The sequence below is a fragment of the Elgaria multicarinata genome, chromosome 20, assembly GCF_023053635.1.
Source record: "Elgaria multicarinata webbii isolate HBS135686 ecotype San Diego chromosome 20, rElgMul1.1.pri, whole genome shotgun sequence".
In the NCBI taxonomy this organism is placed as follows: Eukaryota; Metazoa; Chordata; class Lepidosauria; order Squamata; family Anguidae; genus Elgaria; species Elgaria multicarinata.
Genome location: NC_086190.1, coordinates 4,372,480 through 4,387,530, shown reverse-complemented (window position 1 = coordinate 4,387,530; position 15,051 = coordinate 4,372,480). Strand labels below are relative to the sequence as shown.

At 48.0% G+C, this 15,051-nt stretch overlaps 1 protein-coding gene across 1 annotated transcript in view; it reads right to left on the bottom strand.

Moving 5' to 3' along the window:
- CCDC30 (coiled-coil domain containing 30) overlaps positions 1–14,260 on the bottom strand; it is a 41,911-nt gene extending 27,651 nt beyond the window's left edge. The window contains exons 1-6 of the mRNA XM_063145308.1: positions 14,176–14,260; positions 12,166–12,219; positions 10,644–10,759; positions 7,358–7,468; positions 3,664–3,743; positions 1,759–1,951 (exon numbers count right to left, since the gene is read on the bottom strand). Coding sequence (XP_063001378.1) covers positions 1,759–1,951; positions 3,664–3,743; positions 7,358–7,468; positions 10,644–10,757 — 498 coding nt within the window. The 5' untranslated portion in view covers positions 10,758–10,759; positions 12,166–12,219; positions 14,176–14,260. The remainder of the gene's footprint in view (positions 1–1,758; positions 1,952–3,663; positions 3,744–7,357; positions 7,469–10,643; positions 10,760–12,165; positions 12,220–14,175) is intronic.
- Positions 14,261–15,051: the final 791 nt, after the last annotated feature.

The following is a 15,051-nucleotide window of genomic DNA, read 5'->3' as shown; positions in this document are numbered from 1 at the left end:
ACAACACTGAAAACGTTCAAATAATATAGCGTGGCTCTCGTCACTCTTCCACGGACTTGCACACTTTTTGTGGTAGTAATTAGAGAGAACTGGGCCGACGCTTTCCTCTCTCTGTACACCCTGACCAGGAAAACCAAGGCCCGGTGGGCCAGAAAGATGCCTGTAGGCCACGGTCTCTCATGGTAGCCCTTTATGAGGAAAGACCGAGCTGCGGCCACCAGGCTGGAGGCAAGACCTGTAGGCCACGTCGTCTCATTGTTCACTTTCCGCTTAGCTACTCTGGGCCGAGTCGCGTCTCTTCTGGGCCCTCCACCCATGACAGGATCCTGGCGCTCCTCTTACGGAGTCCCGTGCCCTCGGTTCAAGAGGATTCCAACCGCTCTTGACCGTTGGGAGCCCGTCTGCTCGGCTTCCAGGATTCCATACCTGAACCACAGCACTTCCTTTCCTGCCCAAGGGTTCGTTTCGGCACAGGGTCCCAGGGGTCGTACCCCAAAGCGAACCTTTTTACCTATCAGAGCAGAACCTTTGTGCGTCGGGCATTAGGGTACTGCCTCTGAGTCGGGACAGAGTTCTCGCTCCTTGAACAGCTGCATTGGAAAGTCGGGGACGCCTTTCCTCACGCCAGCTGAAGCCTCGGGGAGTCCGGATACTCAGGCCCGAAGTACCTGTTACTTCAGCCAACGTGAGGTTCCCAAAGACCTTCAGCGAGCGCTTTGCGCTATTCAGAAGGATAAAGTTATCAATGGTCAGCCATCAGGGTTTCCACTGCCGTGGCCTTGTGGAATGACCCTCCCTCAAGCGGGGTTCCTCTCTCAGGGCTTACAGAGAGCTCTGTAAAAGGCCATGTGTTCAGGAGTGGCCTGTTCCAAGGAGTGTTGTTGTGGTGAGGGAGAGATGTACTTTGGTTTCAGTGATACAATGGCTAGAATGTTGGCCTTAGACTGAAGAGACCCAGGTTCAAATCCCTCCTCAGCCATGAAGCCTTGGACCAGTCTTTCAGCCTAACCTACCTCACAGGGTTGTTGTGCAGATAAAAATGGGGTACGAAGAGCCATGCAAACTGAAGGAAAGACTTGATCTACATGCCATAATAACTAAAAAATGTTGGGATACCACACAACTGGGAATAGATTTGATTCAGTTTTGAAAACATAGTATAGAGGTTAGAGTAGCCTTGCAGGATTGTAGGACTTTTGTCTGTCTAACATGCATTGGATTGTAGGATTTTTGTCGGTCTAAACATGCATAGGATTGTAGGACTTTTGTCGGTCTAAACATGCATAGGATTGTAAGACTTTTGTCTGTCTAACATGCATTGGATTGTAGGATTTTTGTCGGTCTAAACATGCATAGGATTGTAGGACTTTTGTCGGTCTAAACATGCATAGGATTGTAGGACTTTTGTCTGTCTAAACATGCATAGGATTGTAGGATTTTTGTTGGCCTAAACATGCATACGATTGTAGGACTTTTGTCGGTCTAAACATGCATAGGATTGTAGGACTTTTGTCCTACAATCCCACCCCAGCCTCTGCGATTTCCCACAGCTCACTCCGTGCCCGCCAACCAGCTCACTCACACATACATTCAAGCCCAGCAGGAAACAAGCCCGCACAGAGCAAAACACAGCCCGCTTGCAATCATGTGAGTTGGACAAAGGCAACGCCTCACCAACCCCAAGACCCAGGAGAGCAAACCGGCGGCCGCACGACCCGCAGAAAAGAAGGGGTGTAAAAATGTCTGGATCTGGATTACCTTCCTCTGCAGCCCGTCCACCTCGCCCTCAAACTGCTCCCTCTCGTCTTTGGTCTGGTTCTGCGTCTCGCCCAGGAGCGACTCCAGCTCTTCGTTCCGCTCCACCAAGTCCTCGTGCTCTTGCTCCAGCTTGTGCAGCTTGTGCAGGAGCTGCGCCTTCTGGCACTCGACGCCTGCGACGGCTTGGCGGCACCTGCGTCAAAGCGCAAGAGGTTGGCGGGCCGTTCCCGAAATCGTTGGTCTCCACACCAGGAGCCCATGCGGTGAACGTGGTTAGAGGACTTGAGTTCGAATCACCCTCTAAGCCATGATTATGGCCAATCACGGTCTCTCCCCCTTCTCTTCCAACCAGATCCCCCCCGGAAGCCCATCAGCACCTTAGATAGAGGTGGCAACCAGTGAAGCGGACCGAGCGTCAGCATAAAATGATCAGAAAGTTTACCACTTTCTCCGATGTGGGAACTACACCCAAGACTGAAGCAAAATGGTGGTAACCAAGCTCACAAAATTAAGTCTGCAGAAGCATGGCTCATGGAGAATTATTATTATTATTATCTCGTGTGGCGCAGAGTGGTACGCGGCAGTTACTGCAGCCGAAACTCTCCCCACGGCCTGAGTTCGATCCCAGCGGAAGCTGGTTCTCAGGCAGACGGCTCGGGTTGACTCAGCCTTCCATCCTCCCGAAGTCGGTAAAATGAGTACCCAGCTAGCTGGGGGAAAGGTAACTTCTGAAATCTCTTCATTGGCTTCCAGTTCACTCCAGAATCCAATATAAACTTCTCCTGCTGACCTTCAAAGCTCTTCACGGTCTAGCTCCTGCCTATCTCTCCTCTCTCATCTCACACTATCGTCCCGCTCGTGCTCTCCGCTCCTCTGATGCCATGCTTCTCGCCTGCCCTAGGACCTCCACTTCCCTTACTCGGCTTCGTCCTTTTTCTTCTGCTGCCCCTTACGCCTGGAACGCTCTTCCAGAACACTTGAGAACTACAAACTCAATCACTGCTTTTAAAACTCAGCTAAAAACTTTTCTTTTCCCTATAGCCTTCAAATATTGAGTTTGTTCTGACTCTATACTGTTAGCTTCTCCCTACCCGGTGCCTGTTTACACTTCCCTGTGCCTGTTTGCATTCTCCTTCCCTCTTTATTGTTTACTACAACTTATTAGATTGTAAGCCTATGCGGCAGGGTCTTGCTATTTACTGTGTTATCTGTACAGCACCATGTACATTGATGGTGCTATATAAATAAATAAATAATAATAATAATAATAATAATAATAATAATAATAATAATAACTGAGACTGGGGAAGGCGATGGCAAACCACCCCGCTACAAAGTCTGCCAAGAAAACGTCAGCGAAAGCAGGCGTCCCTCTAGGAGTCAGCAATGACTCAAGTGCTTGCACGAGAGGTTCCTTTCCTTTCCTTTTATTATTTGTATCCTGCCTTTCCCCCCCAGCACTGGGACTCAAGGCGGCTTTACAAAATTAAAACATATACAATTAAAACCTATAAATAGAAATATACAAACGCTAAAAATATAATTAAACATGCTGCAATATTAAAACATTGAAAATACAAATAACTTTTTTTAAAAAAAGACATCCAATGCATAAACAGAGGTCCAGACGATTCCCCACAGGCCTGAGGGAACAAGAACGTTTTTGCCTGCCTCCGGAAGGGCCTCCCCTGAAGATCTCAGGGCACAGCTCAGGAGACTGTGGTCTTTCAGATAACCTGGACCCGAGCCGTATAGGCCTTTATAGGTCATAACCAGCACTTTGAATTGCACCTGGAAACAAGACAACAACACCAAAAAAGGTGCATTTGCAAGATTTAAGGAGCAGACAGGAAATAACCTGTTTTTTATTACATTCGTTTCGTTTATAATGTTTATGTGATTCACCTTTTGTGGTTATCGTCATGATCTGTGTTAGCTTCCTCCAAAACGCTCGCCTCTTCGGCCTTTGCCGTTCCCTTTTCATCCTAGAACCAAGGCATAGATAGGAGCATTAAAAGATGCTTTAGGCATCTGGACCGGTACTGTCTAGACTTGCTTTCCCCATCCTCCAGATGGGTTTCATAGAATCATAGAATAGCAGAGTTGGAAGGGGCCTACAAGGCCATCGAGTCCAACCCCCTGCTCAATGCAGGAATCCACCCTAAAGCATCCCTGACAGAGGGTTGTCCAGCTGCCTCTTGAAGGCCTCTAGTGTGGAAGAGCCCACAACCTCCCTAGGTAACTGGTTCCATTGTACTGCTCTAACGGTCAGGAAGTTTTTCCTGATGTCCAGCTGGAATCTGGCTTCCTTTAATGTGAGCCCGTTATTCCGCGTCCTGCACTCTGGGAGGATCGAGGAGAGATCCTGGCCCTCCTCTGTGTGACAACCTTTTAAGTATTTGAAGAGTGCTATCATGTCTCCCCTCAATCTTCTCTTCTCCAGGCTAAACATGACCAGTTCTTTCAGTCTGTCTTCATAGGGCTTTGTTTCCAGACCCCTGATCATCCTGGTTGCCCTCCTCTGAACACGCTCCAGCTTGTCTGCGTCCTTCTTGAATTGTGGAGCCCAGAACTGGACGCAATACTCTAGATGAGGCCTAACCAGGGCCGAATAGAGAGGAACCAGTACCTCTGGAAGCTATACTTCTATTAATGCAGCCCAAAATAGCATTTGCCTTTCTTGCAGCCATATCGCACTTTTGGCTCATATTCAGCTTGTGATCTACAACAATTCCAAGATTCTTCTCATTTGTAGTATTGCTGAGCCAAGTATCCCCCATCTTGTAACTGTGCATTTGGTTTCTATTTCCTAGATGTAGAACTTGGCATTTATCCCTTTTAAATTTCATTCTGTTGTTTTCAGCCCAGCGCTCCAGCCTATCAAGATCACTTTGAAGTTTGACTACACCTCCTATCATTCCCAGCCAGAATGGCTGAATCTTCAGTCTCGAAACAGAAGCGGTTGGCATCCCGTACACACCCTATTCATATCTAAAATTACATGAAACTCCCGTTTGAGTGACCGGTGTGGGAAGAACACAAAGACGTTGCCGGAAGAACGCCAAAGGCAATCGGAAAAGTGACAAAACTATCGATGAGAAATTATTCCATCATTAACTGATTGTTAACAACGTAATGAATTATGGTTAGCGGTTTCCAAAGAAATAAGCTTTAGGTCATCTTACCTGCCTCTCTCAGTTGTATCCAACGACATCCGTCTGCTACCCAAACGGAGACCAATGGCAGGATGGATTCCCCCCACCTCCTCGCAGCCCCCCATGTGGGTGGGGGTCTACACAGGGGAGGGAGGGAGGGAGGGAGGGGGAAGTTTGCCCACAGAAAATTGCATGTAGCCCTCTGTACTTTCCCTGTGGAACCAGGCTGAGTCGGTTTCTCAGAAAGCCAGGGCTGCTTATGAACTAAAGTTTCAATCCCATTCAATTCCATAGAGCTGGGAAAAGTGCAGAAAAGGGCAACTCAAATGAAGAAGGGACTGGAGCATCTCCCCTACAAGGGAAGGTTACATCAACTGGGATTGTTTAGCTTGGGGAAGAGGAGGCTGAGGGGAGACATGATAGTGGTGTACAAAATTATGCCTGGTGTGGAGAAGGTGGAGGGGGAGACCTTTTTCTCCCTCTCTCAAAGTACTAGAACCCAATGGGGTCATCCCATGAAACTCATTGGTGAGAGATCCAGAACAAATAAAAGGAAGGACTTCTTCACACAGCACGTAGCTAAACTATGGAACTCACTACCACAAGATGTAGTGTTGGCCACCCATTTGGATGGCTTTAAAAGGGGGTTGGATAAATTCCTGGAGGAGAAGGCTTTCAATGGCTCCTAGCCCTGATGGTTGTGTGCTCTCTCCAGTATCCGAGGCAGTAAGCCTGTGTGCACCAGTTGCTGGGGAACATGGGTGGGAGGGTGCCGTTGCACCATGTCCTGCTTGTTCATCCCTGGCCGATGGCTGGTTGGCCACTGTGTGAACAGAGTGCTGGACTAGATGGACCCTTGGTCTGATGCAGCATGGCACTTCTAATGTTCCTTGTGCTAGGGTCTGAAACCAGGTGCCTAGTGGTTTAAGCAAAACCCAACAATCAAAAGGAATGATGATTCCACTAAGTAAATGACTGCTAGAGGAGCCAGGTGGCCATTGTAGTTTCAGCGTACATCTATCTGAGACAGGAGGGAGGGGGAGAGCGACACTACTGAGCATGTGTCGCGCTATGGGTGAAGCCGGCCTTTGTATTCACTCTAATGGGGCAAAGAAATATTCATTAAAAATCAACCGAAGGGATTTTTTTAAAAAAGAAAAGCCATTCCACCAACTACAAGGAAGGAGGAAGAAGACCCCACCACTGGATTAATTACTAAGCATTTCCTGACTTCAGAAATCGTGAGCACATATCCTCGCCACCCTATGTTATCAGAGTCATTTTGATTCAGAGAGAGCTTTTTTTCCCCTTTTGTTCTTTAAACTGCTCTCCTTCCCTCAATCTTTCACCAATCTTCTTGAAATTTTCAGGGTATGTAAAACCAACATTTCTTTCTGGCACATGTAAATTTCAGCAAGATTGGTGAAACATTTTTGATTTTATGAATGTTAGAGTGACACACACACACACCCAATTACTGCTTTATAATGGTGGAATGCAGAATCGATGCATTTAAGGTGGTACAGAAGGCAGATCACCCCTATGGAACAGGAGCGACTCCACCAAAAATCTAAGAAGTGGTGGGGTTACTAGTCATATGTTGCTAAGTCTAGGACTAAAGCATCAGAAGGAACAGAGAGCAGGAGGGAAATGAATCATAAAAACATAGGATTATAGAATAGTAGAGTTGGAAGGGGCCTCTAAGGCCATCAAGTCCAACCCACTGCTCAGTGCAGGAATCTACCATAAAGCATCCCTGGCAGATGGTGGGCAAGGAAGACCGTGGTCATTCCCACTTCCAAACTGCACCCTGCCCTTACCTCTTGACCCTGACTGGGAGAAAAGCACCATGCTCATGTGATGTGCATCATCATCAGATGAGCGTTTTATAGCACGCCCGTCACTGCCCACTCACGGACGTTCACAGGTCTTTTTCACAACATCCTGCTCCGTCTGCTGGTTTTTCCATCACAAAAAAAGACCCGGAAAATCCGGACTTTTGGGGGCTGAGATGAAACTTGCCGCCATTTCCTGCTGTGTGCAGGAGAAACAGCGGGATAAAAACAGACACCGAATGGGCCACGTGGTCGTTGCTTCCTTCCTCTTTCTTCCCCGTGTGAAGAAAGAGGAAGCTGCTAGTCCTTATTGTGGGACAGGAGCAAGAGGCAAAGCGCCGGGAGGGAAACGCAATTTCCCCTGCCCCACCCCCCACCCCCCGGGTTGTAGTGGAAAGTCATAGAACCTGGAGAGACCAAGGTTCAAATCCTCCACTCAGCCAAAAGGGCTTACTGGGTAATTGTGAGCTAGTGACTCTCAGACTAACCTACCTCACAGGGTTGTTGTGAAGAGACAAAGGGGGAATCCACTTTTTGACAGTAAGTGGAGTATCCACCACTTTAGGGGATGAGGAAAGAAGAGAGAGGAAATTTGAAAAAAGAAAATACCTGCAACAAGCAGACTTCAAGCTCTTCGACTTGACCCATCTCAGCTAATAAATGTCTCCGCTCCTCTTCAGACTTCTGATACTTGGGGATCTCCTCGTCAAGCTTTTCGACCTTAAATGCCCCCCAAAGGAAATAAATTCAAGCTTCCAACGGCTTCACCCGGAAGGAAGGGGCTGAGAAAGCCTCAATCCTGCCTTCTTGTTTCCAATGAGAACTGAGCTTTCCCAAAGGGGGCTGAGTCAAAATAACTGACAGCGGAACTCGCCCAGCATCCCGTGGGCCCGTTCCCCCCACCCCACCCCGGTTAGAAAGATCCCTTGGGGCTCTTCACGGCCTCATGGGGTTTCCCCCATTCAGAATGATTTGGTGGAATCTGAAAACACAGGAGACTTCCCTGGCATTTATTTATTTATTATTTATTTAGAATATTTATATACCACTCCCCATTGAAAAATTTCAGAGCGGTGTACAAGGTAAAATGAAAATAAAAACAGAATAAAAACAGTTAAAACAAAATTTAAAAAGAAGCAAAAACAGAAATCCAAGGCTGCATGTTAAAGAAAGGCTTCTTGGAATAAAGATGTTTTCAGGAGGCGCCGAAAGGAGGACAAGGTTGGCGCCTGACTGACCTCCAGAGGCAGGGAATTCCACAGGAGGGGGGCCGCCACGCTGAAGGCTCTTCCCCTGGTGGATTCCAATCGGAGGATGGATCTAGGTGGAACCACCAGGAGCAGGCCCTCGGATGACCTCAGTGACCAGGCAGGTTGGTAGGGGAGAAGGCGCTCTCTCAGGTATCCTGGTCCCAAGTTGTTTAGGCCTTTGTACACAAGTACAAGAACCTTCAACCTGGCCCGGTAGTGACAGCTGGACAACCATCTGTCAGGGATGCTTTAGGGTGGATTCCTGCATTGAGCAGGGGGTTGGACTCGATGGCCTTGTAGGCCCCTTCCAACTCTGCTATTCTATGATTCTATGAATAGGCAGCCAGTGCAGTTCCCTCAGCAGAGGAGTTACATGCTGGAAAAGGGCAGCTCCAGACAACAGCCGAGCTGCAGCGTTCTGCACTAGCTCCAGCTTCCGGAGCAGCTTCAAGGGCAGCCCCACATAGAGCGCCTTGCAGTAATCCAATCTTGAGGTTACCAATGCCTGTACCACTGTGGTCAAGCTATCCCTGTCCAGGAGAGGCCGTAGTTGGCGAACCAACCGAAGATGGTAAAAGGCACTCCGAGCCGTGGCGGCTACTTGAGCCTCCAACGACAGAAATGGGTCTAAGAGTACCCCCAAACTACGAACCTGTTCTTTCAGAGGCAGAGCAACCCCATCCAGAACAGGCAATGAGCCTGTCTCCCGGACTCGGAAACCACTCACCCACAGGGCTTCCGTCTTGCCAGGATTCAGTCTCAGTTTATTGGCCCTGCTCCAGCCCATCACTGAGTCTAGGCACTGGTCCAGGACCTGCACAGCCTCACCTGATTCAGTTGTCACAGGGAGATAGAGCTGCGTGTCATCAGCGTATTGATGGCATTTAGCTCCAAATCCCCTAATGACCGCTCCCAACGGCTTCATATAGATGTTAAATAACATTGGGGACAAGATTTAAAACACCCCTGATCGCCTAACCATGGTTAGGACTAGGAGGCTGGCTTCACGGTGCCAAGTTGACACAGCTCCGCCACCAAACCGGTGCTGCAGGGTGGCAGCGAACAATCCCCACTCGGGGAGGCAGCGTGGGCTTTCCGGAAGGCATTAGGCTCGCTGGGCCCGACCCATCCCCCTGGCAACCAATGGGAGGTCGCCTTCTGCCCGGGAAAGACCCCGGCGCAACGCCGGAATGAGGACAAACGACGGGGCAAGACCCAAGTGTTCTGCTGCGCATCTTCGGCTCTGCACTCCGGGGCGGCTCCGAATCGACGGCTGCGTCGTGTAACTTACACGGTGCAGACTCGGAGCCCCCCTGGGGCAAAGGCGACGTTTAGACAGCCCCTGGGACCAACCCACTTCTTCCTCCTCTTATCCCACGCAAATTCTCCCTCTCCCTTCCCTTTAACTGGGGCCAAAGCTCATGTAACCCTAAACCGCAGCTCAGGCTGAGGGAAGCAGTGCGGTGCAGCGGATCACGGCAATCTCCCGCTTCGATGACTGCAGAGGCGCGCAACCTTTTCAGCTCTGAGGGCCACATCTGGCATTGGCTGGGAGACCGAGAGCCACACACGTTTGTGTGTGTACATAGAATCATAGAAGAGTTGGAAGGGGCCTATAAGGCCATCGAGTCCAACCCCTGCTCAGTGCAGGAGTCCACCCTAAAGCATACCTGACAGGTGGTTCTCCAGCTGCCCCTTGAAGGCCTCTAGTGTGGGAGAGCCCACCACCTCCCTACATAACTGGTTCCATTGTCGTACTGCTCTAACCATCAGGAAGTTTTTCCTGATGTCAAGCCGGAATCCGGCTTCCTGTCACTTGAGTCCGTTATTCCGTGTCCTGCACTCTGGGAGGATTGAGAAGAGATCCTGGCCCTCCTCTGTGTGACAACCTTTCAAGTCTTTGAAGAGTGCTATCATGTCTCCCCTCAGCCTTCTCTTCTCCAGGCTCAACAGGCCCAGTTCTTTCAGTCTCTCCTCATAGGGCTTTGTTTCCAGACCCCTGATCATCCTGGTTGCCCTAACACACCCACTCCAGCATCAGAGGCAGTAAGCCTCTACATACACCAGGGGAACATGGGTGGGAGGGTGCTGCTGCACTCATGTCCTGCTTGTGGGTCCCTGGTCGACAGCTGTTTGGCCACCGTGTGAACAGAGTGCTGGACTAGGTGGACCCTCGGTGCATCTTCTGTTCTTCTTCCCACGCACCTGAACGTGCAGTAATGGGACGGTTTCAGCCTCCCCTCCCTGCCTGCTGAGATCTAGGGATCGTTGTGGGGGAAGGGAAGGTAATTCCTCTCTTATCTCCCAACGATTCCCAGCGAGATCGCGGTCAGTAGGAATGCTAGAGCAGCATTTTTCCCTTGCTGCCCAGCTGATCGCCTGGACTGTGGGGGAAAGCGGTAGGCCACACCAGATGTGGGTTGTGCACCCATGGATTCCTGCACTGTGTTCTGCGTGGGGCTGCCTTTGAAGACTGCCTAGAATCTAGGCTTCCTGTGAAACGCAGCTACCCAGACGCCAACTAGGACGGCTCACTCAGAACTTCTCTTTCCAATTTTAAAAGAGCTTCCTTGGCTATCAACAGGGCTCTCTGCCCAATTCCAAGTGCTGCCGACCCAGGCTGAGCTGTAGCGTCCCAGACTTACCCGTTCCAAGAATATTTTTCTCTCCGAGTCAAGAAATCGGACCCTGTTGCGCAACGCCAGGATTTCTTTGTCCAGTCGGATATTGTGCTCTTGGGCCTTCTGTAGCTCAGACATTTCTAAAGGCAACCACAAAACTATGAGCCGGGGAGCATAGTCCCAACCTGCCTTCCCATTTGCTAGCTTGTTTTTTTTAATGTTTTTAACTATATACCAGGTCCCTGAGAAACAAGAGGAAGATACCTGCATTCTCAGGAGCGCCCCAAGGTTTGTACAAATACAAATAAATAAATAAATCACTTTAAAACAAAAAAAACCTCTAAGAGGCAGAGAACAACAACCCCACAGCCTGCTCAGTAGAACGTTGAGCATCATTTGGAAAAAGCAAAAGCTGTATCTTATGGTTCTAATTTTTGTGAAACGGCCTGAGAGCTTCAGCTATTGGGAGAGTATAGACATGAAATAAATCAATCCTGGAAAACGGCGGGTGTTGTTGGGGAGCGAAGTGCCCTGACTGAGTTCCTTATAGCTTTACAACATCCTGGAGGGGGACATATTTGGCTGGTAGGAACCCAGAACAGGAGCTGAGGTCACGCTGCAACATTTTGTTGCAGGTGCAGCAGGCCAGGCTGGGGAGGGAGTGAAAGGAGACCGCAGGGGACGTTGCCTTCCTGTCCTGTTGTCTCATAATAATAATAATAATAATAATAATAATAATAATAATAATAATAATAATTTTATTTATTTATTACCCACCTCTCCCTTTGGATCGAGGCGGGGAACAACGTTAGAACAGGAATCAATACATCTTAAAAATTCTTGATTTTACATTGATCTGGATAGGCCTGCCGGAAAAGGCTAGTCTTTAAAGGTGCCTTAAAATCACACAGAGAGTTAATTTTACAAATCTCCTCCGGCAGGCCATTCCACAATCTGGGGGCGACAGAAGAAAAGGTCTTCTGGGAAACTGATGTCAGCCTAGTTTTAGCTGACTGAAGTAAGTTCACCCCAGAGGACCTGAGTGTGCGGGGCGGACTATATAGGAGAAGGCGATCTCGCAGGTAGCCTGGACCCAAACCATTTAGGGCTTTGAGGGTAATGACCAACACTTTGTACTTTGCCCGGAAACTAATTGGCAGCCAGTGGAGTGACTTTAATGTTGGGGTAATGTGCTCACCCCTAGATGTACCGGTGACCAACCTGGCTGCCATATCCTGAACTAGTTGAAGTTTCCGAACTAGGTACAATGGTAGCCCTATGGAGAGCGCATTGCAGAAGTCAAGCCTTGAGGTTACCAGCGTGTGCTCTACTGTCTTTAGGTCTTCTGACTCTAAGAAGGGGTGCAGCTGGCGTACCAGCTGAAGCTGATAGTCTCCTAGAAGCAAGTGTGAACCGCCCAGAGAGCTTCGGCTATTGGGCGGTATAAAAATGAAATAAATAAATAAACAAATCTTGATAGCCGATTCAGCCAGGATATTCTCATTGCTGAAAATATGCTAAGTTGATCGGTCAGCATGCAACTTACCGCTCTCTTTCACCTTCTCCGTCTCTTCTTTCAAGGTCTCCGCCGTTGGTGGAACTGATGGGAACAAAATCAAGAGAACAAAATGGTTGATTTTATTGGGGGAAACACTATAGGTTACTGCCACTCCGATTCCTAAACATTTACCCAGTCAGCTACAAGAAGCTGTCCAAGCAATCCCTGATCAGACGGATCACAGTCAATGCAGCCTTCCCCCTCCAGTCACTACAATTCCCATCATCCTTAGCTAGAATGGGTGTCATGGGAATGGTAGTCCATCACACCCAGTAACAGTGCAAAGAATCCTTAACTTACGTTTGAGACACAAACAGACGCAACAAAAGACATTCAGCCACCGTGCGCAAAAAGCACCGGGTATATTTTCTCTTCCTGTGCAAAAGGGGTCGGAACTGTCCTGAACGCTTTCTCTCTCGTGGCACCCCGGCTGTGGAACGCCCTCCCCTTGGAGGCCCGACTGGCGCAGACACTGGCTTCATTTGGGGGCCAAGTTAAAACGTGGCTTTTTATCAAAGCCTTTGAGGGCTAGATTTGCCTAAAGCTGCACATCGTTTAATTATTTTATTGTTTAAATTTTTTACTGGTATTAGTAATACGTTTCAGCTGTGCAAATTATTTATTGTTTCACACTGCTTGAATTGATTTTCTCTGTATGCCGCGCTGAGATCCCAATGATATAGGGTGGGATATGAATGTTTTAATAAATAATAATAATAATTATTATTATTATTCCCCTCCTCTCCCTTTGGATCGAGGTGGGGAACAACATTAGTACATCAATACAATATAAATCAAATACATAAAATTAATTAAAAGAGCATATAAAACCAATACAATATCAAAATAACAATCAAGACATCTTAAAATTCTTGGTTTAAAATTCATCTGGGTAGGCCGGCCGGAAGAGGGTAGCCTTTAAAGCTGTCTTAAACTCAGAGAGAGAGTTAAGTCGACGAATCTCCACCGGAAGGGCATTCCACAGTCTGGGGGTGGCAGAAGAAAAGGTCCTACACAAATGTTGTAATAAATAATAATCAATAAAATAATGCATCAGGTGTTTGACTGAAACACCTCACAACACACACACACAATCTCTCTCTCTCTCTGTAGACATTTGCAGATTTCACTAAATGCCACTACGGGAAGACCGGACCCCAGTGAAAGATAAAACAACACACACCCCACATGGAAGGAATTGGGATTCCTAAATGTCCGCCGCATGGTGAAAAGCTCATCCAGCAACACACATTCTCATTTATCAGATCCTATCCTTGCATAGGTGCGCTCCATGTTGGCATTCCTTCTAATGATGAACTCCGTTGCTGAGTGCCAACAGGACTGTTGTAAGTATAGGACCACTAAGAAATAAACTCCCTCCAATAAGGACTGAACATGTTCAGTGGCCACAGAACATTATTTTGGGATGAGGGTGGAGGGAATGTAATGGAGTTACCTAGAAGAGGACATGGCTGACTGGCTGAAACCCTGAACAGTAGCATTCTACACTGCAACATTTTGTTACAGATCCAACTTCTAAACAATCATCCCTAATACACTTTCATATCTCTGACAGTAAACCCGAATAACTTACAAATGTATACATATTTAGAAGTGTGACAATAACAATAGCAAGATGATTGACTTTGACTCTTAATGCCACATTAATAAAGGACTTTTTTCCCAAGCATAAGAGGGTTAAAATAAAATCTTAGTAATGGTTATACATCTTCAACAATTTATGGCAATCTAGGAAAAGGTACCATGGAATTGACCTCTTCATTCCTAAAACAAATCTGGAATCCAGATTTATTTATTTATTTTAAAGAAGGAATCTATTACAACAGGTTTCACACATTTTAAAACACAAACAAGTCTTATTAAGTCAGCCCAGATTAACCCAAAAAATCTAAAATCTCTGCCTCACATTAATGCAGAAGGGACCTTGAATCACAGAATGCCGCGGAAAGACTTGAAACGTAAGACAATAAAAGTTACCGATACACAAACAGGTCCTTAAGATGCTTTGCAAATCATCGCAATTTCCTCACTGGCTCGGTGCACTCAAGGCTCATCCAGAAAAGGAATCCGGCGGATCACAGCTTTGCCTGTGATCAGGAGGCGCAGCGTTGTCGGGAGGCTGAGACACGTTGCTGAGAACGTGTCCTGTGATGCAGAAGCTGCCCTAGAAAAGATATTGATTGATCCAGAGCAGGACCGGGGCGGGTGGGGGGTGTCGGATCATGCCAGGCGGAGCAACTGGGACTTGCTCTACTGTGGTTTTGCAAGACCATCTGCCCTAAGAGAAAGGCGTTTAGGCAGCTGCAAATCTCCAGGAAGAAACTCCTAGAAACAAGGAGGTCAGAGGTGCCCTGGTGGATCGCACTGATGGCCTGTCCAATCCAGCAGCCAACTTTCCATGGTGGCCAACCAGACGCCTGTGGGAAGCCCACAACAGCCCTCTGCTGCAGTTGATCCCAAGTGACTGGTGCCCCGAGGAATGCTGCCTGTGATCCTGGAGGGGGCACGTAGCCACATCATGGCTTTGAACTATTGATCGCCCTATCCGCCATGGATAGATGTCTAATTGCCTTTCAAAGCCAGCGATGTTAGCGAACTCCCCAAGCACATCTTTGCAGTGACAAATTCCATTTGGTTAATAGCGAATTTTTGAAGTTAATCTTTAAAATTGGTTTTCCTTTTCCCTACAGGGGCCATCTACCACCAACTTCCTTGTGGGAAGGATTCCAGAAAAGACAGGGAGAGAGGCAGGCAAAGAAGACCTCAGAGCCTGCCCTGGTTGGACTCTACACACACACACACATACTGGGCCACGTACCAACAACACCTATGTGGGAAGGAATCCAAGGGAGA